Below are 27060 nucleotides of genomic sequence, written 5' to 3' on the forward strand. Positions count from 1 at the left end.
CGAGAGCAGCACAAACCCTGTCCAGGTTGCACTGCTCTGGTTGTCCTGTGACCCAGCCAGGAGATACACATAGCCTGCAATTAATAGAAAGAGCAGTGGTTAATTTGAACTGGTGGTTTCCGGTGCTTGGCACCAGACACTTGACCCCTCCCCTGCGGGGCTAATTCCCCCAAGGTGCGGGGGAAGGGCGGGGACCAGGCCATCATGAGTCACGGTGGAGCTGTGCTCATGACAGCCTGGTCTCATCACAACCCAACCCACTCATTAATTTTCCCGCACAGGCGGGGAATTAACCGCGCGTGGGCAGAGTGGTGGTGTTATGACCAGGACATCCTGAGCACAGTTCAACTGTGACTCATGACGGCCTGGTCTCATCATGAGCACACAAGGGGTTAATCGTAAACATCAGCACTTTTGACAGTTTGCCAAATGGTGGTTTGTCTAATTTAGAGATGAACAAAATAGCAGTTGTTTATTAATTCAAGAAAAAAGTGATTAATACTGGCCACCCAAGCCATATGTATGACTCTGAGGGCCTAAAATAGTCCGAATTGGCGCACTTGTTTCAGTGTGATGGTTAGTAGCTGCGTCGGTACTGTCATTGTCAGCGCTGGCAGGGGCAATGGGTGGTGCAAACTGCAGTGGTCTCCTGACAAGGGCCCTGGCACTTATATATAGATATGGTACAGTTTTTAGATCTCACAGTATATATAGTGGATGGGAAAATATACACTAAAACCTTTCGAAAGAGTACTGCTGGCAACACAATACTCCTTGCCTGCAGTTTTCATCCTCCCAAACTAGTCAACAGCATCCCGTATGCAGAACATCTACGTATGAGAAGTAACTGCAGCTACCCAGACCAACTATATCAGGCACAAAATGAGTTAAATGAGCTATTCGAACAGCGAGGGTACAGTAAGGCCATTCTCAGAACAGCTAGAGAGAAAGCAAATTCAAAGCCGAGGGAACAGTTAGTATTTGCCAACACATCTAACACAAAGGTGTCCCAAGAAAAAGCTGATTCAAAATTCAATTCATCAGGGGTTACAACAGGCAACATCAAAGTATAAGAGCCATAATGCAGAAACATTGGCATGTGTTACGAGGTGATCCCATTTTGAAACGAAAGCTAGACAATGGGCCTCTTATCACCTTTCACAAAGCTAAGTCACTGCGACAGGCTTTGGTATTAAATAGCCCACACAACAGGCAATTTGGTTGAGTGAAAACAATGGGTTTAGAAGACGCCACAAATGCAAGGCGTGTAAGCTTGGAGAAAACACGACAGAGGTGCCCTTACCTTTCACAGACAGTAAGGGGAAGATCATGAAGCCGCTGAACTGCAAGAGCCTATTTGTTGTATATGCCCTTAGGTGCAGTTGTTTCAAAATGTATACAGGCAGTACCATTTTACTAGTTCACTAGCATATTTTATAACACATCAGAGCCATAAACAACAGGAATCAGGCATATCCTGTGGCCAGACATTTTGAGTAATTTCACAGAAACAAGGTAGAAGACTTAGTATACTTTGTGTTAGACCAGGTACCACAAAGATTAAGAGGAGGAAACAGAGAAAGGTGCCCGAGGCAGTTGGAGTCAAGGTACATTTTACGTTTCAAATGCATGATCCCTAATGGCCTCAACACAGAGGAAGATCTGTATGTCCATTTGTAAAGGGAGACTATTGTTTAATGGCCATCATGCAATCTATTGAATTGGCAATGTATTTATGGTTACTGCTCTAGGTTTGCTCAATAGATAGTAAGTATTTACATATATGTATTTTAACAGACTCCATTGGGTAGTACATTATCATATTTTCATATTTGCACACTTTCAAATTCTTTTGCCCAGCACTTTAAATTTTGAAGTGCGCCAACTTTGTTGAAATATAAAATGGACAATGGACACTGGCCATAGAGAGTGGCTAAGGCCAAGAGTGAGGTAACTGCATTACAATTGCTGTTTAAAATTTAGTTGTATTTAACTATGGTACTCATTGAGCCTGGCCTGAGATTGGGATTTTAGAGCATAAGACGGCAATGGGCATTGGCCCTGGATCAAAACAATGATGAATTATAGAGACATTGATACCTTTGAATTTTTAATGTATTTGTAAATAATGTTTTGGGCCGTTTTCATTTGTTTTGCATTACATGTGGGTATAGCACTTTCATAACATGCTCTTTGTAAAAGACACAGGTCACTTTATCTCAGAAATTGAGATTGCGCATGCCACCTTAATAGCCACTTAATGTGCTTAGCCTGAGGCTGGGGGTTTGGAGCATAAGAAGGCGTTGGCCACTGGCCCTTGATTCTGAAAATTAATAATGAATTATAGGACATTATAGATGCATTTGAAATTTTAAAGTATTTGAAATTATTTTCCGCCGGTTTTATATGTTATTCAATCAATGTGAGTATAGCACTTTAACAACAGTGCTCTTTTGCACAAGGTAAAGGTCACTTTATCCCGGAACTGGGATTGCACATGTCACTTTATTTTTAAAATGGGGCACTGTCACTTTAATGTTGTTGAAAGGTTATTGATGTTATAAAAAGCACAAGAAAATGGCTTCAATCGTGGGGTCATTGCGTATCAATATGGCGAGCGTTGAGCCGCAGCAATTTTTCATTATTACAATGACAAGCAATAAAGAACTTACAAAACGAAAACAACTTCGAACACTGGGCTCCACGTTACTTCCTCCGAAGGCTGCCACCTCCCCCAGCTGGCGCGGAATCTGAATGCCTTCGTGTAGCAGGGCGCTGAGGTGTCGCTGGTCACACAAGCCACTGGGATTGGCCCCCTGGCTGAAGAGATCTGCCATGTCAATCAAAAACAGATAGGCATAGGAGACAAATGCTTAGCCAGGATAAAGAAAGGAAATGAGAAGCAGAAGACAGGGAGAAAATAGAAGAAAGGTACAGAGGTCAAGATAAAAAGAAAGAAAAAGAAAGAGGTGGGAGAGCGAAGGAGAGAAGAAAAGTCGTCGGTTAAAGAGATGGGAAGAGATGGGAAGACAGCAATAGAAAAAGGGGGAGAAGACGGGTAGTAAGAGCGAACAAGAAATAGAAACAGCAAGAAATTTGGGGAGAGGGGCAAAGCAAGGGAGCACAAGAAAGACAGAACGCAGAGGCACAGCAAGTAAGTGTGAGAAAGAGGAGACGGGATGTGAAAGGAAGGGGATAGAAAGGAAAAGAAAGGGTGAATGATAGAACCAGAAAGAGGGAAAAGCATCAAGGAATGAGTAAATGAGAGCAGGATAACGAGAAAGAAAGAATAAGGCAGAAGAAAGCGAAAGAGTGATATAGAGGAAGAAAGAGAGATTCAAACAGTTGATGACAAAGAATGACAACAAAGCATTAGCATCTTGTTAATATCGTACACGTTAATGGTCTAAACATAGTAGATCAGCTACTTCTTACCTTTATCAAGTACTAGTGTATTTGAATGTTGTATGCCATGCGTATGGTGGTTTTTACAATAAAACTACATCATAAGGAGGCAGTAATGAATTGTGAATAAATAAATGAGAAATTCTATAAAAATAAAAAGTTACGATAAATACCTGACATTTGTTGATGAATAAAAACATATAAATATGGAGCATATAAATAGACATGTTGTGAATAAATAATTAAATAATTGAATAGATAGAGAAATAGTGAAAAAGCAGAGAAGGCGAAGATTATGCCATGCGTATGAAGTGCATAAAACCATGGATCTTAACATACTGGGAGAGCTCAGTGACTGAATAGGCTGCAGCAGACCAATGTATGTACTTTTCAAAACAAGAGGCATAGCATTTTACTGGGAAAGTGAAGAGCCACGCACTTCTCCAATGCGTCGGCAGTGCATAAAGTGAACTCATTTAACCCGATAGAGTTTGTTTCAGCTAGTACAGGTCGAACACAGAGAGCAAGGTTTGCTCCTTTCTGTGTCTGAGCTGTGCTCCCAACAACAGTCATTGTAAATAGTATGAACTAAGCAGCTCAATGGCTGAAGGACATTTTCAAATACAATTTATCACCAACAACAAACCAACAATTTAGAAAAATCTCTGCGCTTGCATTTTCGGCATTGCAGATACATTTTGGGCCTCATTTACAAGCCCATTGTGCCGCCGGTGCATCACTCTTTTAGATTCACCGGAAGGCCATGTAATGTCACCCTGCATGACTTTTCATGTCCTTGTTAATATGGATCCCTTTTTCGCATTACTGCTTAAAAGGGGCATTCCATGGGTGTTGCTGTGGGTGTTCCCACGCAACATCCATGGAACCTGACACATTCCCAGATTGACATATTTTTGTAATCCTTCCCAGGGGATGTGTAGGAGTCGTGCAGCAATGAGAAAAACTTTTATTTCTCCTTGTTTTTGCTCTTTCTATATGTGCTGCATTCTGCAGCACACATAGAAGGTGCAAATCGCCTTTAGTGATTGTTTATGTGTAGGACGGTACTCCTTCCTGCACATAAACAATCATACCTGCAAAGCAGGGACCCTTCCACCATGGCGCTAGGCTGTCTGCGTTGGAGCACAGCTGTTGTTTGTCCGCCGTTGCAGGGGAGAAGGACAGGAATGAGCCATATCTTGTAGATACGGCACATTCCTGCCCTTTTATGTTGATACATGGCAGCACAGCAGGAAGGATTGCTGCGCTGGGTCAAAATATAGTAAATCAAGTCCTTTGTGCTTCTTCTGGAACAATATAGTCAATATGCCTGAAAAGTAGCCATAGTACTGCCTGTATTTTAGTTACATCAGTCTACCTTTGCACAAGATGCAATCCTACACCGTCTTCCTCCTGTAACTTCCTGCTCCTTTACAGACCTCCACCTAGCAAGGCAACATTCCCAGACGCACTTCTAGACACAGTTTCAAACCTGATAACAATACACTCCAACCTATGCGTTCTGGGTGACATTAACATTTGGTTTGATAAACCAAATACGACCCATCCAAAAACTATAATCACCGTCCTAGACCCATTGAACCTGCATCAGATTGTCCACAATCCGATACACACCGCTGGATATAGCCTAGATGTTATTTTTTGCTAATACTGAACTAGTTACATTTCAAACTATAACTACAGTCACATGGTCAGACCACCACTTGCTTGCCTTCCAACATAAAATAACGCTAAGCGACTCACCTAAAACTACCCTACATTCTTCCACCTATCGGCCGTGGAACAAACTCAATTTGGAACACTTGGAAACACAACTAACATCCAGTACAAATCTGGAAAGCATACATTCTGTTCAAAATCTATATGAGTGGCTACAGGAAGCTTTTGACATCCTGATACCACTCAAAACCACACAACAGAACAAAAAAATAAAAAAGCGCCTTAGAGAAACATAGAAATAAAAGACAAAACAACAAATTAGAAAGATGCAATGTACCAGGCTCAAAACAAACGCCAAACAAGACGAACTTCACCTACAGAAAATTAACAGATTATACAAGTCTGCTATCAAAAAAGCTAAGAAAAGGTATTATTCAGACAGAACGCCAAATGTGCAAATAAAGAATTCTATAAAATACTCAATGAATTTTGCAAACCAAATTGCCAAGAAGGAACTCATCCTGTTACTCAAGATTTCACAGCCAAACTGGCAAATCATTACACGGACAAAGCAGACACATTGGAATCGTACTGAATACAGAAACAAAGCACCAGCACTAACCCTTGTACAAAATACCTATCCAAGAATGCTCTAATCAAGCCTCTCCGTTCCTTCCGACACATCTCACACGATGAATTTATGGACCTGGTCAAAGCAAGCAGGCCTGCCGGCTGCCCTTCTGACCCCTGTCCGCCACAAACTTTCAAGACAATTCTTTTAACAACCTCTGCTGCCACTCCAGTAAGAAGTATCATCAACAATTCCTTAACTACTAGAATATTTCCAGAAGAACTCAAAAAGTCATACATACGCCCTTTACTGAAGAAAACAAACTTGGACCTGCTGATCCCTGACGACTACAGACCCATTACAAATGGACCGTTCCTGGGCAAACAGATGGAAAGAGCTGTGTTCGCCCAGATGTCACAATTCATTGAAGAGAATGACATGCTTTCAGACTTCCAAACATATTCCGTCCAGGAAAGGCACTGAATCTGCCCTCCTTGCCATCTGGGATGACATAAAGAATACAGTTGACCGCAATGGGGTTGCTGCGCTACTCCTCTTGGACCTCACAGCTGCCTTTGACACGGTTGACCATGACACTCTGAAACAAAGACCCTATGAAGCCGGCATAGAGGGAACTGCATTAGACTGGATAGCGTCCTACCTTCGAAACAGAACTAATGTCATCCATATCCCACCTTTCTCATCCAAACCATACTCCACAAAAGCAGGAGTCCCTCAAGGTTCTATCACCTCGCCCATGCTATTCAACATCTATATGAAGTCATTACCAGTACTGATCAATAAATTTTACCTCACGTGCTAAAACTATGCAGATGACACGCAAATACTTCTTCAAGTGGAATGCCCCGAAGACATTGGAAAATCACCAATTTTCAGCTGTCTCAAAGCCGTGGATCAGTGGATGACCTGGAGCCATCTCAAATTGAATGCTTAAAAAAATGAAATACTCACGTGTGGCGATTAAAAACATTACAACCCGCTTGCCGCATGGCCTGATGAACTGGGATCACTGCCTAAAGAAACCTCGGAATGACCATGGACTCCAAGCTGTTGATGAATGCCCAAGTGGATAAACTAGCAAGATCAAGCTTTGCTACTATAAAAACGCTGCAACGAATTTTCCCTCATTTGGGATTTCCACACAAGATCCAAGCCAACATCTCCCTTGTTCTGTCCAAACTTGATTACGCCAATAGCCTCTACCACGGATCACCTTTAATGACCATGAAAAGACTACAACGGATTCAGAACTCGGCTGCCAGACTACTCTTGCATATCAAACCGCAAGACCACATCTCCCCTGCCTTGAAAGCCCTGCATTGGTTACCGGTTGCCAGAAGATCCACATTCAAGCTGCTTTGTATCACCCGCAAAGCAATACATGAAATGGGACCGCTCTTCATCAGGAATAAAATCTCCAAACACACTCAACAAAGGAACCTCCGCTCTAAAGGAGCATCTCGCCTCAAAATCCCACCATACAAGAAAAAAACCATGGGTGGCACATCCTTCTCTGTTCAAGCAGCCAAACTATGGAACTCTTTACCCCCCAACATAAGGTCCACAGACAACCACCTTATCTTCAGAAAACTACTCAAGATTTGGCTCTTCCCCACATAAGCACCATACGCAAACAGAAATTTACAGCATATCCCTCTGTATACAAGCATTTTATTTTTCACTATAGATATGTACCTATCTTTGTGTATTACTTTGTATAAACATGTAAAATAATTATGTTTTTGAGAGAAAAAATAATAATAATATATAAATAAAAATCATCTTTGGTCTACATGTACATACTTCCATTGTGCATCTATGTACCTTCCATGTACTTGGATCTGTGTGTCTGTTACGTTTCTCCTGAAAAAGCATATCCAATATACTACCCTATTTCTCATCCTGCGCCTCTATCAATACCTTTAATCTACATATACTTACCTCCTTTATGTATCTATAAACTTTCAATGTAATTATGGATCTATATATTTATCACTTTCTTCTAATTTAGCATTTCCAAAGCACTACCCTATTTCTCAACCTATACTTTGCTCAATATATCTTCTAGCCCAACCTTCTGACTCATCTCAAACTTCTTCTACTACTCCTTCCAATGCACTACCCTGTCTCTCATTATATACATCTATCAATATATCCTCTACATCCACTCTCTCATTTATCCCAAACCCCATACCACTACTATGATTGCCAAAATAACCCTTTCTAGACTCTCTCCTACTCTACCCCTCCCTGCATCATCTGACACCTCTTTTACTATACCGATCCCCTAAAACAAACCTTTCTAAACTCTTTTCTCTGAGTCCTCCCCTCCAAAACTCCTTTTTACTCATCCAAAAGCCTCCTCCTATTGCTAAGACATAAAAAAATAAAAAAATACATTTTTCACTGTTTTATCCCTCCACTATCCTTTTCAATCAAAATTAACAGACTAACATGTTCACTTCTCAAATTCCATATTAAACTATACTAATATACTACCCAAATAACTGAATAACATATTCACTACTCAAATTACTTCATATTTTTTTATTTTTACTATACTAACATTCAACAGTAATCCTTTATGGGTTCCGGAGTGGCGTACTACGCGCCAGAAAAGCGATTCAACACCCATCAGGGGTAACAAGTGCTATATGAATGCAAATCTTTCTTCCCCTTTTATCCCTCCACTATCCTTCTCACTCCAAGTAACTGACTAATATCCACCACTGAAATTACTTCATATTTCACCATATTAATTCACCACTAATCCTTTGTAGGCTTCCTGAATAGCGTGTGTCAACAAGCACTATATAAATACAAACCTTTGTCCTCTATCCTTCTGCTATTAATCCAAATCCAAATAACTGACTAACCTATCCACCACTTAAAATGTACTTGCATGTTTCACTATACTAATTCAACACTAATCCTCTTTGGGTCCCGGAGTAGCGGGCTACTCGCTGAAAAAGCGCTTCAACGCCTCGTCAGGGGTAGTAAGCGCTATATAAATGCAATTATAATACAATACAATACAATGTGGTACCAGAATATTGTGTTTTAAATTTTTTGAAAAATCAACATCCAATGGAAAGATATTTTTACAACCGACGTTAGGGCACAATATTTATGTCAGGTAATATTTCTGCGTACATCAAATTTACATACAGCCCCGTTCCATCATTGTATGTTAACAAGCTGTTGTTGTTACCAAGTAAAATCCAAACCTCCGGCTTGATGGTTTTGATCATAACCAACAGCTGCAGTGTGTCTCTTAATATCTCTCCACACATTCACCTCTTACAGTCATTAATCATTTGAATGCCGAATGCCTACCCCAACGAGAAAATAGTCTTCAACCCTTAAAAGCCTCGTCAGGGCTAGGAAGCGCTATATAAATGCAATTATAATACAATACAATACAATGTGTTACCAGAATATTGTGTTTTAAATTTTGTTTGCAAAAATATCGACCCTTTGGAGTTAATAGAAGAAAAATCAACATCAAATGGAAAGATATTTTTACAACCGACGTTAGGGCACAATATTTATGTCAGGTAATATTTCTGCATATATCAAATTTACATACAGCCCCGTTCCATCATTGTATATTAACAAGCTGTTGCTGTTACCAAGTAAAATCCAAACCTCCGGCTTGATGGTTTTGATCATAACCAACAGCTGCAGTGTGTCTCTTAATATTTCTCCACACATTCACCTCTTACAGTCACTAAACATTTGAATGCCGAATGCCTACCCCAACGAGAAAATAGTCTTCAACCCTTAAAAGCAAGCAAACAGCACTCGTGAAGAAATACACACACACACACACACACACGCACACGCACACACACACGCACACACACACACACACACACACACACACATTCCCTCTTACATCAGCATTTTTCCCTCTCTTGTCTTTTAAGGTAAGGTATTCACACAACACCTGCACTTATAGATCAATAGAGATGCTATCAGATGCATTTCCAAATAGAACATGAAAGTAAAATAAAAGCCTAGACCACATTTGTTTTTGGATTAGGGAGAGCTTTCTGTGCGCTCACAGCAACAACCATAGACAAAACACAAAGCAACTCCATTTTTCAGGCCCACATCCTTTGAGGTTCCTTCATTCCAGATTAAAAAAGTAAGCAATTTTAGCATAATGTTTACTGACTTAAACCCCTAAATAAATTTCCAGCTAGCCATGCTCAACATGATCCTATTATTCCTTCTTCAAGTCACAGAGCAGAGCTCATCAGATACCTTCTATTTCTATGTAAAACATTTATAGAGCCCGATAGCTGCCCCAGACAAGGGGCGTCCCGGCGCTGACAGCAGAAACGGCAGCGTTACCAAAAAGAAAAGTTTTCATAGCTTTCCTAAAATCAGTGAGATTGTTGAGGTCACGAATATGGGGGGGTTCCAAAGAATCGCCGCTCTGTATCAGAAGGAACGACCTCCGGCCCGAGTTTTCCTAACTCGAGGGACCAACAACAAATGTTGGCCCATGAAGCGGAGATGACAGGAGGGAACATAAAAAGAAAGCAGATCTGTCAAAGCGCTGGGGGATCTGAGCTTCAGAATTTAAAGGCTATACAGAGGGCCTTAAACTCGATCCGTTGAGCCACGGGCAACCAATGAAGGCGGCGAATAGTGCTGGGCACCGAACAGACTCTACGCAAGCCCAAAAGATCTCTAACTGCGTCATACTGTACTCTCTGTAACCTTTGTATTTCTGCCTTGTTCGCCCCTAAGTACAGGGAGTTCACATCATCAAGCCTAGATATAATTAATGCTTGAATAATGAGCTGTCTGGTCGGGCATCAAAGAAGCCTAGAATGGGTTTAAGCCCGCGTAGTAGACCGAAACAGGTGCCCGCTACCGTCTTCGTTTATGTCTGGAAACTGAGCGAGGAGTCCACCCATACCCCCAAGTTCTTTACCACCTGTTTAGGAGGTGGAGGGGCGCCTAAGTTCCTGGGCCACCAATGCGCATTCCACAACCTGTGGTCCCTTCCCACCAGCAGCACCTCCGACTTACTGACGTTCAGCTGAAGGCAGTTAGCTGTCATCCAACCGGCAACTGCCGCAAGATCACCTTGAAACTTAGCGGCTTCATCCTTGGAGTTGCTCGATAGTGCCACCACCAGCTGCATGTTGTTGGCGTAGGAAACCACTGTCAGTCCTCTGCTCTTGGCAAAGACAGCCATAGGTTGTACGTACAAATTAAAGCGCAGAGGGCTCAGAGAGGAACCCTGTGGTACTCCATGCTTGATTGGAAAGGTAGATGAAGAAAACGGGGGGGGTGCACCTGATAGGTCCTGTCATAGAGAAATTACGCTAGTCACTTCAAAGCAAGGCCACAGATGCCCGCCTTCTTCAACCGGCGCAACAGGATGGCATGGGACACAGTATCGAACGCGGCACGGAGATCCAAAAGGATCAGTGCCGATGTCTGTCCTGCGTCCAACGCTGCCCAGAGATGCTCTTCTACCGCCAGAAGCGCTGACTCTGTGCCATGGCTGGGACAAAAAACGTTTTGGGAGGGGTTGAGTGTATTATTGCTGGTCAAGTGCTCTGAAAGAATGTAATCAATATATGCTTCCACGATTTTGATGACCAAGAGAGCAGTGAGATTGGCCTGAAACTCTCCGGTTTTTTGGCATCCAGAGAAGGTTTTTTAAGCAGTGGCAATACTCTAGCTTGTTTCTATGCTATAGGTACAACTGCCGAACTGAGCGATTTGTTGATCACTTGACCAAGAAGGGGAGAGATGGTATGTAAAATGTTCCTAAATTGGTCAGGTTTCAAAGGATCAGATGGTGATCCTGATTTAATTTTTGCACCGAGAGCAAGTAACCGGTCCTGTTCAATCTGAGGGAAAACCTCTAAGGTGTTCAACGTACCATTGCTAGGTGCTTCAGGGCAGTCCAGAACGGTCATGGGAAAGCCTTTATAGATGTCTTCTATCTTTTTTTAGAAGAATAAGGCAAGTTCCTCACATTGCTTACTCGAGGAGATCAGTGGGCCCGCCATCCCCTTCTGATTTTTTAGGTCTGACACAATGGAGAAAATACTCTTCGCGGGATTAGTACTGTTACTAATTTCCATGGCATAAAAAGCAGCGCGTTCAGTATGGGTTGCTTTCTGATAGATCTTTACTGCATCCCGATAGTGCGCTCTAGATAGAGGGTCAAAGTCTTTCCTCGAGGATCTTTCACATTTTTTGCAAATTTTTCGCAACAACGGTAACTTGTCATTTTACCATGGATTTGATTTGGACATATGATTGGGGGACCACTTAGCTGGAATCAGCTTATCCTTCATTCCACAGTGTCCCACTACTAGGTAAGACAAAATCCCATAGACAAACTACAGACCATGCAGATAAGGCTTGAAAGAAGAGCAATATTTTTTCCATTAACAAATTTGTCATCAGGGGAGTGGCTTGGACGGCAGAGGTAATGGCTGCCTGATCCTGCTGCTGCGCCATAACGGGGTTAACAAAGCCAAATACTCCGTTAAAGCCCGAGGTCACAAACCGACAGAAGGTAGTTCCAGATATCGGAACGCCAGGGCCTTGTGATGCTGCCGACCCCTAGACGATAGACAGGCTCAGAAGGGAGGAAAAAGCTCTTCGAGATGCGCGGCAGCCCAAGAGCGAGTGAAGCAAGATGGTGACCGCGTAAATGAAAGTGATCGGACCCACAGGAAAGTCGAGTTGGACGGAGGGCTGCCCACACGAACAACAGAAACGCACAAAACCTAATGCACCCTGACGCCAGGTCAGGAGAAGGGAGAAACTAAAATCACTGGAGGTGAGCACGTACTGGCGTCCCTGCGAACAGCACCACAGCGCGCAACCAACCTTGAAAACGGGCGTTTAATTAGCTCCGGATTAATTAGGAGCTAAAGAGACCCCACCTCGCGGTGCTTCGCCCTAACGGAAAGAAAATGAAACAAAACTGAAAGCACAGGAGGTAAAGCACGAGCCAGCGACACTAGGAGCCACAATAGGGTGCGCGCCCTGTCCTGTCCTGTAAAAACTGCCGGATATTGGAACACCAGCGCCCTGCAATCCCCCTACTTGATAAACACGCTCAAAAACGCGCTCAAAAAAGAGGAAAATTATTTTAAACATTTTTAAAAGGGCGGGGCAACCCAAGGGCGAGGGGAAGCAAGATGGCGGCCAGGAAAATGAAACTTGTCAGAGCCACAGGAAAATTCAGCTAGACGGGAGAGGGCTCACCGCATCACCGCTGACTGAAAAGCACCAAAAGTTAAGGAAACAGACCCGGAGAATACACACGAGGAAGGTAAAGCGGGGTCCTCTCTCTTTAACTAGCGCTAGAAGAAGGAAGGCATAACTGGTACGGGAGCTGCCGCCCCGCCCACCCCGCCCACGCACCATAGATCACAGCAACTGGCGCAATCTAAACAAGCGTGACTCTGATCACATCAGCAACGACTCCCACGAACATTGGGGGCATAGTGCCCTAATACCCAACACACCTGTGGTGGATGGATGCCATGAAAAGAGCAAAATCCGTCCGAAGGCCAAGAAAGGCAGAGCGCGGGGGGTTCTTGATGACAAAAGGGTGCCACCAAGAAGGGTACCAACCCGAGACCAAATAAAGTAGCGCTGAGGAGAGGAAGGGTGATCAAACTGCGCATCCTCCCCCAAACCACACCACTGGAGGTGAGGGAACGCACAGACACCAGGGAGTGAGCGTATCAACATAATAACTACAGGCTGGTGCTTAAGAAAACAAGAAAGTGATAAGAAATAAGGGAAACACCCAAAAGACCCTGGAAGGGCAAAAGCGAAATCCCAAAAAGGGTGAAACACGCAAAAAGAACGATGTCGAAGGAGGTCTAGCTCCATAGCATAGACAACAAAGCTAGTGGGTAACAGCAACAACTGCAGACTGTAGCAACTGGACAGCACACAGCTGCCAGAGAAGGCAAGCCACACAACAGACCGGACACCACTGGAGAGAGAACTAATCAAGCGCCGCAAATTGAGAAGACAGAGATGCTCGAAAGCACCTGTAGGAAATAATAAGCAAACAAAGAGAGCTTGAGACACCACGACCACTGGGAGACAAGGAGAGAGGCCGCAAAGCCAGGGCGACTGGTGTCCAAAACACACTGAGCCAAAACAAAAGGCTACCACGGAAGCAAAAGGGCAAGGAAGGTGGTGGAAACCCCATTAGGTCAACATCCAGGCTCCTCCAGGCCTCCAACAAACAAAAACAAGAAGGAGCGACGAATCCCACCTACAGAGCGGAAGACATAGGGAGAGAAGCAGGGACAGAGGGGATCAAACAAAACAACACACTGTGAGAGACACCAAGAGAGCAGAGAATATAAAGTAAACAAACATAGCAGGACAAGAAACTTGGCAGACAGAGAAATGAGGCTACAGCAACAACAACTGAAGAAGAGCAAAAGTGAGCCAGCGACATCGGACTCGCCGATCAAACAAAAACCCGATATAAACAGCACCCTAGAAATGATATTAAAGAAACTGGCGGAGGTGCATGACCTGGCGAAATCCACTAAACTCACCACAGACACAATCCAACTAAAGATTGTGGCAGTCAGAGCCGATTTAAATTCAGTGAACATTAGACTGGCAGCAGCGGAGCAAAAGATCAGTGACACAGAAAACTCTACCCACAATGCGAGCAGAGAGGTGAAAGCACTATCAGAGGTAACTGGGGCTCTCCAAAAGCAAACAGCGGAGATGGAAGACAGGAACCGCAGAGGAAACATACGCGTACTCGGGATCCCAGAAGGGGCACAGGTGGTGGCGGGATCCTGCTCCACATTCCTTGAGGACCTGATCCCCAAGCTCACCAACCTAAAATTCACCCGACAATTCGAGCTAGAGAAAGCCTACAGAATTCCCGCTTTCAAACCATCAACGTCCCAAACCGCTCGTCCTTTTATATGCAAGACACTTTTAACTTTGCACACAAAAACCACCAGATCAACTAGAAGGGCCACAAGATCATCCTCACACAGGACTATTCAAAACCCATGGTCGATACCAGGAAAGTCTCAGGAGTAAAAACATTCAATTCTTGTTCGTAGCTCCCGCAAAGTTCAAGATGATATACAAGGGGAAAAACCACTTTTTTCACAGATCCAAAAGACCTAATCCGCTACCTAGACGGCCCAGCAACTCAAGCCATGGACACCTCACTCCACGGCTCAGCGAAGAGAGGGCCCTGTACACAGCTGCAGTGGAGTTTACAAATTGACTTACACAACAACATCTCTCTGGGAGAAGGAACGGCGATCCTGCCGTCGTACCTCCCACAGACAAGTGAAGACGGGGGGAGGGGCTGGTGAGGGGGAGCCACACTATTATATCTCAGATGTCTATCCTCTTTATTTTCTAGTCTTTTCTTCTTTCCACACCTTGTATGTCACTGCATATGTTGGTTGTCAGACCATGCGAGCTATGCCATAATGGAAGGGGCCCACATAAAGATCCCAAGATACAGAAGACAACGCAGATCCCTAAATGTTGGGCACACAGAACCACCTCGCAACACTACATCAGATGGCTAATAATACAACTCTCACCCTGACCGCAGACCTCAATATAACATCCCTCAACTTCAAGGGCCTAAACCATCCCATTAAACGCAGGAAGATAGTGGACTACCTAGACCAAAAGCGACATAATACTACTACAGGAAACCTATTAGCCAAGGAAGATGCCAAACTGCTCCGAGCCAACTGGATATCGCAACTTGCGTGTTCACCAGCAGGCAAAAAGAAGAGGGGGGTCCTGACCCTAGTATCCAAGAGATCAAAGATCTCGATAGACTCCCACTCCTACGACGAGGAGGGCAGACTACTTATAACAAACCTCTCTAGAGGGGAGGAGCGATTCCATATGATGAACATATATGACCCTATATTCTGGGCCGAAGTGTCTGACACACTAGATAAACTCCTGCAGGATGAACTCACGATTGTAGCAGGGGACTTTAACATCCCACTAGATCACATAATAGACAGACAGTCCTCTTGCCAATACCACTCCACCAACTACCATGCAGCACTTCAAAACATCTGCACCAAATTTAACCTCAAAGACACATGGAGACTACAACACCCTGAGACTAGAGACTACACATTTTACTCCAACCCACATAAATCATACACCAGGATAGATTACATTTTAATATCAGGGACACACACACACTTGACAGAAGACTCTGAGATTGCACCAAGACTAGTCTCTGACCACTCAGCCATTAGCCTAAAACGAAGCGGCTGTCACAACAAAGCGATCCCAAGAAGATGGCGCTTTAACAATGAAACTATTTCAGACCCAGGAAACAAAAAAGAAATCGAGGAAGCCATAGCGGATTACCTATCCCACAATGATCCCCAGAGACTAGCATCAGCACAATGTGGGAGGCCTTAAAAGCAATGATCAGAGGTAAATTAATTGGTATTAAGGCAAGAATAAACAAAATGACGAACCTAAGGATAAACCAACTCAAGGAAGAGATACAAAAGTTAGAACTCAACCACATAAATGCCACAAATGACAACGCACTCCTAACCACTCTAACACAGCACAAGTATGAGTACAATAAAATCTTGAGCGAAAGAGCAGGGCTGTGGTTTAACAAATGCAAAACACTTAACCTTTGCAAAACCAACAGAGCGGGGAAGCTACCAAGTAGCGATCTCATCAATTACAGACTCAAACAATAAAACACACACAAGACACAAAGAAATCCTTTGTACATTCCAAGAGTTCTATTCAGAACTATACAAAACAGAGAAAGGCTAGGTCAGCATATCAACTACACGGAAATTGAAATGGCAATCAAGTCATTAAAAAAAAAATACGGCTCATGGGCCAGATGGATACACTGCCGATTTCTATAAGTCCTTCCTAACCCAACTAACCCCAACCATGAAATGGGTCTTTAACCAGGCGGCATCTTCAGGGGTAGTACCGCAGTCCATGACAGAGGCAACTATAATAGTCATCCCAAAGGAGGGCAAAGACCACCAACTACTCAAAATAAATAGACCCATATTCCTCATCAATGTGGACTGTAAAATCTACGCCAAAATCCTGGCGGTCAGACTAAACAAGGTCCTACCCAAATTAATAAGTAACGCCTACGTCGGTTTTATGCGAAATCTAGTGACAGTAAATGACTTTTCTGCCACATACTAGAACAATTCTCCACAAAACCTGAGCCGGCAGTAGCTATTGCACTGGACGCAGAGAAGGCCTTCGATAAGGTCTCCTGGGCCTTCCTAGAGCAATGTATGCAGACCTTTAACCTAGGGGAGGATTACATTCGGATGATCATGGCCCTGTACCAAACTCCTTCAGCCCGCATTACGGTACTCTCAGACCCTTTCAATCTCCAGCAAGGAACCAGACAGGGATGCCCACTCTCACCGGCACTCTTTCTTCTGGCCCTCGAGCCCCTCATTCAGGACATAAAGCTAAAGGACACCATAAGAGGGGTCGATATCAAAGGGTCCGTAGTAAAACTTGCCGCCTATGCGGATGACATTTTAATAATAACAGAACAACCAAAGCCCTCGATAAAGGCTCTAATGTCCACAATAGCGGAATACACCAAACCATCAGGGTACAAACTAAATAATGAAAAATCAGAATGCAAGCCATTAAACATCTACTGCACTAGAGACACGCTAGGGGAGTCGGGCTTGACCTGGCAGACAAGACACATCAAACACTTAGGTACATACTTTGGTACCGACCTGATAAACACACTACGCCACAATGAAAAACTCCTACTAGAAAAAGTTAAGAACCTATTAGAGGCCTGGTCACCGAAATTCATAACACGGTGGGGGCGAATTGAAACTTTAAAAATGATGATCACGCCATTGATAAACTACCTGATAAGCATGCTCCCAATCCTTCTCACAGACGATTTCCACCAGAAAATCGATAACAGTTTCACCAAATTCCTGTGGCCAGGATAGAAGGCTAGGATTAGTATTAAGAAACTGAGACTAACGAAATCCCGGGGGGAGGGGAGGTGAACCTTGCAGACTTCAAGGTTTTCCAACTAGCCTTCCTAGTTAAACAAGGAATGAAATGGGTTGCCCTGACGCCCGACTACACACCGGTATGGGTACAGGTAGAGAAAGCCATTCTGAACAACCTGAGCCCACCAGCCCTACTAACGACAAACAAATTCCCACACACATCTAAACCAATCTTTAAAAACACTAAAATAGCTCTCCTAAAGGTCGACCAGAAAATGGAGGTCAGCATTAAAGGGCCCAAGTCAGAATCGCTGTGGGCTAATAGCAAGATCAAATATAAGGGGAAAAGTCTCAACTAGGAGACATGGATAGAAAACGGTATATCCTACCCACACCACCTCGAGAAAGGGGCATCCCCCATTACATTCTCCGACCTGAAAACAACCCACCAATTGGAAGACATAGACCTTTTTGGATTCCTAAAGATAAATGCGGCCCTGTCACAGACAGGCCTTGCTAGCGCCCAACCCTTGATCTTTCAATAGGTAGCAAACATCAACAAAATAGGCCATCAAGTCTCGCAATTATACAAACTACTACGCCCGAAAACCACCAGGCTTAATGCTAAAACAACCGAACACTGGGATAAACATATCCACCCCCCGCTAAACGACCATGAGTGGAAAACTCTGTGGGCCTCAGCCATGCAAAATAAGATCACCCCAGTCTTAGCACAAACAAAATTCTGGCTACTCCACAAAACCTTCTGGACCCCAGACGGTTTATACACACTAGGCCTCAGGGAAGACTCCCTCTGCTGGAACTGTCACACAGTGAAGGGAGACCTAGCGCACCTCATCTTCCACTGCCCAACACTCAAGGTGTTCTGGAGAAGGGTATTTGATTTCATAGACAGTGTGTTTAAATGCAATCTAACGAGAGACTTTGCCTCCCTCACCACGGCGGTTATAAGAAATGATCGCTCCTCTGAGAGAGAGAGGGACCTAATGGACCTATTTCTGACAGCTGCGGTCAAACTGGTGCTGCCCAACTGCAAAGACACTAGCAAAACTAGCTAAAAAGGTTGGATCAACTGGGTCACTCACCTCAGAGGAGCGGACGTTTACGCTGCAACACTCCCCCTGGAAAGTGTCATCAAGGGGACTGTGGCAGGCTTTGGACAGGTCCCTGGACCCCTAGGAACCTCCATAGGAAACCGACCCGAACACCTACTGTAACGATCCACGGCCCAAGGCACAACAAAAGTATGAACCGGATGGACTCGGAAACTAGCTTAATAGCCTCGAGTTGTGATAAAACTAACTGCAGTTGATATATCGGACGCTAACGTTTAAGTCAAAAATGTATATCTCTCTATATGCCAGTCCTATCCTCTTTCTCTCTCTCATTTCTAACTTTTCTGTTCTTTCCTCCTTACACCTACTTCTCGATCAAAATCTAGCCAGCAAGGGGGTAACCGCAGAAACAGCACTGTACTAATGTTCTTTGCCAGGGGTGGTTAACCATGCAGCAGCATTTGTGATTGCATACAATTTATAAAAATAAATAAAAAAATAAAAAGTTTGTCATAGGTATAACAAAACCATATAACAACAAGTACAGATTATAAAAACTCTGTGGGAAACATAGCCAAAGCAATGATAAACAGTAGCTTTAGGTCATAGTTCAACAGACAACATTCCTCCTATAAAAAGAATACACTTTCAGAATGCTACTATATTACAGCAACTATTCCTCCTCATAATTGCACAACAAAAGACAAAAACCTAAATACCTTCTTAGATAGAACCTACATTAGACAAGGCTTCCTAGCACATAATAAAATTACTAAGGGCGGGCGGAGCAGGTGTATTGCATCTACACGTAGTTTCACAAAGTTTGAAAAAAACTCTGTGGCACTACGCTAGGCTCCGCTCCCCCCCCCCTCCCAAATTAATTAAAAATGTAAAAACAAGGCACTTACCTGTGTGGCTGCCTCCTCCTCTTCCTGGCCGCTCTCCTTCCTGCTCCTCGTCATCGCAGGTAAGTACCTTCTTTTAAAAATTTTTATTAATTTGGGAGGTTGGAGGGGCTGGTTAACTCCGCTCCACCACGGAGGGGAGTTTTGCCTAAACTCCATGTTCGCAACGGAGCGCGGAGTAGGCAAAAATCTGCAAACTCCGCTGGCGGAGCAGAGTTACCCGCCCGGGGTTAATAATTACACGTGGAGCAGATAACAGCGGCAGGATACGATCTGGTTGCAGCCTCTGCAGAGTGCAGCAGTTGTAATTTCATGAGATTTGTTACACTGCCACAAAACCACTACACCCTTCTCGCCTTATTAATGTATGTTCAAGCCCCCATAATTGAGAAAAAAGGAAGGGCACCAACCTGAACATCATGAAAGTACTCATATAATTGTGGGTCACCGCAGGCGAGGATTTCAAGTGGTGCACATAGAAAGACCAGGCTTGCTTTTAAGAAGGATGAACTAGAGGGACAGAGCGGTTATCTTAGAACCTTCATTCATGCTGACATTTAGTTGAGCTTTAAATTAACAGCTAGCTATAAAACCAATTCTACTTAAGTCGTAAACATCCAAAATAAATCCCAGTTCTGCTACTTTATAGATTTCGACAGGATTGCTTGAGTAAATCTGCTCTTCTTTGACTTAATATAAAAGTGTATCAGGAGCAGCATGTAAAACACTATACTAGCAGTCAAAACAATCATGCAAACATCGCCCCATGCGGATTTGATAGACAAGCCTAACATAATTGCATAAAATGAGTGTGAATATCTAATAGCAGCATTTGTTCAAAATCTTCCTTAAGGGCACAACATTATATAAAGGATAAAGTACCCCCTGCCGAACACTGTAAGGATATTGAAATAACTAAGAATGAGTTCCTTTTTTTAAATTTATTTAAAAAAAATTCTTTTTATTTGAATAACCAGCTCCATAACATTGCACATCAGGCAGCAATGGAAGTTCATTGACAATTACAAATAAAATCAACCACAGATTCCCTGGAAATGATTAGACCCACCTACAAAGACAGAGCCCCTCAACAGACATTGACATAACCCCAATGATCCTCCAATTTTTAACACATCAAAGCAGACAAATTGTAATCATCATCCACAATCCACTCCCCCTCCCTCTTCCCGCCAGGTCTTCATTGCGCCCCTCCCTATTACAGCCGCAGCCCAAAGGATTAAGCGCAGGTCGGATGCCACAAAACCACAGTGTGAAGTGCTCAGACATGGAATACAAATTTCCACACAGACCACCTCTCAATCAGGCGCCTCATCCGTCTGCGAATCCATGCACTCTCCCCTATACCTCCTCCAAGCCGCCCATATTTTCTCCCATTTCTTAGGGCAACCTCGACTTGTATAAATAACCTTTTCGGCCCGTTCGCACCAGTCCAAATCCCGCTCCCACTCTTCCACCGTAGGCAAAAGATCACTTCCCCATAACCTTGCGATATTTCTCTTGGCCACCATACTCGCCAGAGATAACCATAGTTTGTCCCATTTCGGCCAAGTGATGTCACTAGTGACCCCATAAACATGCCATCTGGCTTCCAGCGGAACGTCCGCTCCCACCACCTCTGACATGATGCCTGCTAGTCTGGACCAGTATGCCCTGATTCTGGTGCAGTCCCACAGTATGTGGAAGAAGGTCCCCTCTTCACCACACCCCGTATGCAAAAGCGTGAGTCTACATAGCCGATTGTGTATTGCGTCGTTCCTGGGGTGTAGGACCTATGCAGGATGCGCAGCTGGACGAGCCTGAACCTGGCACGAATCGCCACTTCCCGGGGCACTGCAGGGCCTCCCCCCAATCGTCATCCTCCTACATCCCCAGGTCTGATTCCCACTTTTCCCGCAGGGGTCCTAGTGTGTCTGTGATGTTATCAATAAGCTTCCTGTACGTGAGGGAGATAGCTTTGTCAATCATACGGTCCAGCAGTAGTCTGTCCTCCAGCGGAGCATATTCAGGTAATTCAATGAGTTCCTTTTTTACGGTAATGGAACTCAAAGGTGACTAGCAATATACTTATCATGTAGGCCAGGGGGTACTTTACCCCATATAATACATAGTCACGCCATCACCTTTAATGCAAACTACTTAAACTTTGGTGCATAGGTCTTTTATTTAAAAGAGCGAGCATGTTTGCAAACATGAATAAAAAAAATCTCTAGTGCAAAATTAAACACATCAACAACCTGTTAGATATTTCTGGCAAACAAATATTAGAGGCAGTTCAATAAAAGCAAGTGTAAAAAAAAGCTGCAGTAGCTCGGAATGGTTAGAAAGATGCAGAAAGATTCTAACTTTTCTCTATCTAAGGAGTGAAAAAAATAAACATATTCTCTCTGCTTGTCATTGTAAGATAAGAGCAGAAGAGAGAAAAGCAATGTTCTGTTTTCGTTGCTTTACAGCTATTTCAATTATGCCCCTTGCCTTTCACCTTGGATGCAGGCTCTGGCAGCAGACATTGTGATGTCAGAACTCAACTGTAAAAACGTATAATAGTCGAGTTCTGATGTCTTTTCTTTATAATCAGTGACTGGGTGCATCATAAGTTGCCCATTATAAAAGACCTCAGAGACTGACGTTTATACAGGGATTACAGAATCCCATGAATTATAAAATGAATTTATACAGAATAAAAGAGGATGCAGGTCCTTTAAGTGCTGGGCCAGGGACTCTGGAACAAGCTCAACCAGCTGCTCTTAAATTCACTTCTGCGAGCCTAACAGTTCACACAGGTCTTTGATTTTCCTAATGCTGAGTGGCATGGTAAAGTTATGCAATTTGATATACATGTGAATATTCTGTCATAACACTCCTAAATTGCACACATGGGATTTGACTCTGCACGGGGCAGGACTATCTGCCAGACTACAAAACAAATGCCATCTCTCCAGAACAAATGTGTACACCCAAATTCATGCCGGCACCAGGGAGAGTGCATCAGTGAAAAATGCTGCACTCTTCTGAAACCACTACACCCTCTTTCACTACAGGTGGTGGACTGGCCAAGTGGGCAGGGGTCCACATAGGCAGGTGTCATATGCCCTTGGGGGTGCCTAGGTGGTCCCTAGGATACCTGTGCCTATTCAAATGAGGAAACGGCTCTTTAACGTAAAATAAAGGCATAAAGGGCACTCTCATAATTGCTATTCAAAAGTGCCCATGCAAGCATCTGTGGCCTCTTTTGTAATATAGAAGTGACTATGAGGCTCAAAATGTCAGAACAAATTTCTGTTTCACTCTGGTCACTTCTAGTAATCCAGCCCTTGCTTTCTCATTATATGTCTAAAATGTTTTGCTGGCTAGAACACCAGGATTTAATCCTTGTTCTCTGTTATGCATGTTCATTATAGGTGGCAAAATAACGTTTCAGGAGGGCACACAGACAAATAGTAATTATTACTGAAAGCATGCTATTTACATCAGATTATGTAAAGTAAGCAAAGAGGAGAGCAAACAAGTCTGATAAATGCATGCTTCCCATTTATTCATTTCAGTTGACCTATATATTGCAATCATATCATATCACCTTTTTGCAGCTTCAGAGTGTTTTTTTGTCTTCACTCACATTGACAACGTATCATTAGTAAGTCACTTGGTATTAGGTCAGACTTATGTGAACCGGTTGATACTCAGAATCATATCGAAGAGCAGCAGGTTCAGCTTTCTCAATGGTCTCTGGCCAGGTACTTAAAGGACCAGCATCACTTTCTATGGTCAGGTTTAACAGCACAGCTGTAGCCAGACAATTATGTGAGCATCACCAGAGAGGGACTTTAGCTCCACCTGCATGTTAAGAGCCAGAAGTACATGTTTTGATTGGGCAGAAGGTGTGCACTTCCACAAAAAATGTCTTGCCCTCCATGCAGTTGTGAATATTTTGTTTATTTATCTAACTGCCTGAGCTTGAACTTTCAGGGACACACATATGATATTGTAATGCTGTAATGGAGTTTTAGAGAACTAGAAAATGTATGGTGTTTATCTTTCTCTGACAGTATCACAGATGAGAGGAGGGCAGCCATGAGGAATGTAGGGCGGTCCCAGCACCCTGTCCTTCCATTATTAACTTTAGACTTCAAAAGGCAGATTTGTGCTTGAGAGCAATATGGGATACCCAGGGCTATACTAATCTGCATGGATTTTTAGGTCGACATGAAAAACGTTCAGAGTACTACTGAGAAAGGGGCTTAGGCTCCATCCACATGTTGGCTCCCCTGATTCCAGGATTTGATTGGGTAGCATTAGTGTGCTTGCTTTCACTAAAAAGACTGTTTGTATTTCACTTTTTGACTAGTGGTAAAGCTCACTCAATACAGGACTGAGATGGTTAGGGTGGCATGCCAATGATCCTGGATATAGGCCTGACCTGTTTATATAATATGATAAAGGCACTAAGCCTGACATATTTGTTGTGAAAATCATATGTTAAAGTCAATAGACATTTAAGTACTAATTGTCATTACTTTATTTTAAAGCCAGTTGATAGATATTTTCTTAGATGGAATCTCACTGAGTATCCTAGTAGATAATTATTTGGTGTTGGGTACCCCGTGTGACAAAACATGGATATAGGTTTGCTCAGTGAAAATCATTGTTAGACTGTCTTAGAAAAAACAGTATTTTACGCAGCCAACTGTAATATTGTATTCCTTTCTAACTGTATGACTTTGTGTCTGATGGGTGCCTTGTGTAAAAGCCTATGCTCAAAACTGTAGGTTATGGAGGAGACAAGCTATAGGCCTGATTCGTGCACTGGGACATGTTATGTCCGATGTCATAGGACTGGTCTGCTTATTATGAACCGTTATGGCAAACACCATTGGTCTAGCTTATTGTGAAAAGCATTTGAGCAAGCCCTTAACAGTTATTTGTTATGACATTGTGTGATAGGCTATAGACACGCATTTTGCTACATGAAAAATCACAGTTTACCATAGTATGCAAGGGTTTTGGCATTGGTCTCCTACTCTGACAAACCCTGGGGAATTTCGCTGTGATGATTCTTGTCAGGCTGTGATGAGAGGCATTGTATAGTGTTTTGCAAACTTTATTTTCCTACATATTTGGTATGCATTATGTGCACATGAATAACCCAGTGAGGTGCAAAGTCAATGGTAAAAGATAAAGGCTCAATTGAATCACTGGGAAAAGTCACGCCAGATTTCATAGGTTCGATCTCTTCATTATGAAATGCTATAACAAAGCCAGTGGGCCTGGCTTACTTATTATAAAAAGCATGTGTTAAGGACTATAGGCTTTTAAGGATGGATTGATAATACACTGCTAAAGCCTGCACGCAGGTCTTTTGTTACATGGAATTTCACATATTACCTTATTAGAAAAGGGTTTTGATGTTGGTGAATCACCAAAAGAAAGATTTACTCTACAATAATCCCTTTAGGGTCTCTTTGCAGAGATAGTATTTTGTTTTGCCAACTCCCATTTTATGTATATCTGTAATTGTATGACTATATGCCAGATGTTACCTTGTAGAAAATTCACACTCAGTACAATACACTTCAGTTGATTATGGTGACATGCCAGTGATAAAGGCTACAGGCCAGATTGTTCAATATGAAAAGTTATGATAAAGGTAGTAGGCCTGGCATATTGATTGTGAAAAGAATACACTAAAGTCAATAGGCATTGAAGGGTGTATTGTTATAACTCTGAATTAAAGCCTTCAGATAGGTATTTGTTTCATGGAATCTCACAGATTAGCTTAGTGTTCAAGGCCTTTTGGGTTGTTTACATCCTCTGACAAATCACGCACATAGAACATTTGCACTGTGATGATACTTCTTTAGCCTTGTGAGGGGAGATAGTGGTTTGCTTCGCCAACTGAAATTTTGTATAGGTTTCCAATTTAATGACTGTATGCCTGATGGTTGCCTTGTCGGAAAACGTATCCTCAGTACAGAAGGCTTGAGTTGGTGTGGTCACAAATCAATGATTACAGCAAATGGCTCGATTGGCGTGCAGGAAAATGTTATGCTGGATGCCATACAGCTGGCCTGCATATTATGAAAAGTTATTACAATTGCAGTAGGCCTGGCTTATTTGTGTTCGCAAGCATAAAGTAAAACCAATAGGCCTATGACAGAAGATTGTTGTAACAATGTTATACAATCCCTAGAAAGATATTTATTTACAGGCAATCTCAAAGATTACCATAGTAGACAAGGGTGTTAGTAATGGTCACCCACTCTGACAAACCCAATGTGCAAAATGTCACTATGGTGATTCGTGTTAGGCCCTATTGAGAAAGGTTGTATATTGTTATGTCAATTGTAATTATGTACATGTTTGTATTTTACAACTGCTGCATGATGGTTGCTAGTTTATGCAGACTTTAGTTAGGCCTGTGTTGTATTTAGGGTCAAGCTGTTTTTAAAGGTTCGGGGCCAGATGTATCAAAGGGTTTAACCCATTCTGTGTCTATGGGAAAATATGTTCATACATTAGGCCCTGGATGCCTTATCGGTTCACTGGGAAAGGTTATGTCAGAGTCCTTATACGTGATCTGTTAATAAGGAAAAGGTTATGACAAAGCAACTAGACCTTACTTACTTACTGTACTTATTATGAAGAGCATGTATCATAGGCAATAGGCTTTTAAGGTTCAATTGCTATTACATTGTGCTAAAGCCTAGAGGCAGGTATTTTGTTAGAAGGAATCTTGCTTATTACCTTGGATGGCATGGATATTACTGTTGGTGACCCACCTAAACAAACCTTGGGAATAGGCAAATTAAACTACTAAAATCCTCATTAGGCTCTATTAGTAGGGATTTTATATTGTTTTGACAACTGCATTGTGTATATATTTGTAATTTTATGATGGCATACCAAATAGTTGAATTGTTGGAAGGCTTATAACCAACATACAAGGTCTGATTTAGCTACGATAATACGCCAATTATAAGAGCTAGTGGTTCACTTGGAAAATATATTTCTGATGCCAAAGATCTTATCTGTTTATTATGAAAATGTGTGATAAATGCCATTGGTCTGACATATTGATTGTGAAACACACATGGTATTTAAGGATGGATTGTTATTGTTCTGTATTAAAACCTATAGATATGTGTTATGTTTATTTATTTGAAAAGTTTTATAAAGCGCAAACATGACCCAAATGGGTATCAGAGCGCTATACAACAGAACGTACGTTAGCATGATGTAACAGCATGAGTACAGTACAATATAGAACATGAGAAGTACCTGAAACATAAAAAGGTCATGGGGGAGCACAGGGAAGGTGACATAAAAAAAGAGGTGATCCACAGGTAGCGGCCCAACTAGTAGGCGCT

The 27060-nt window shown here is 42.8% G+C and overlaps 1 protein-coding gene across 1 annotated transcript in view; it reads right to left on the reverse strand.

Annotated features, from left to right (window-relative positions):
* The window catches only part of DRP2 (dystrophin related protein 2), a 547219-nt gene that overhangs the window by 119334 nt on the left and 400825 nt on the right, over positions 1-27060 (reverse strand). Inside the window, exon 13 of the mRNA XM_078686308.1 lies at positions 2673-2830. Coding sequence (XP_078542434.1) covers positions 2673-2830 — 158 coding nt within the window. The remainder of the gene's footprint in view (positions 1-2672; positions 2831-27060) is intronic.

The sequence above is a fragment of the Lissotriton helveticus genome, chromosome 4_1 (assembly GCF_964261635.1).
Source record: "Lissotriton helveticus chromosome 4_1, aLisHel1.1, whole genome shotgun sequence".
Classification (NCBI taxonomy): domain Eukaryota; kingdom Metazoa; phylum Chordata; class Amphibia; order Caudata; family Salamandridae; genus Lissotriton; species Lissotriton helveticus.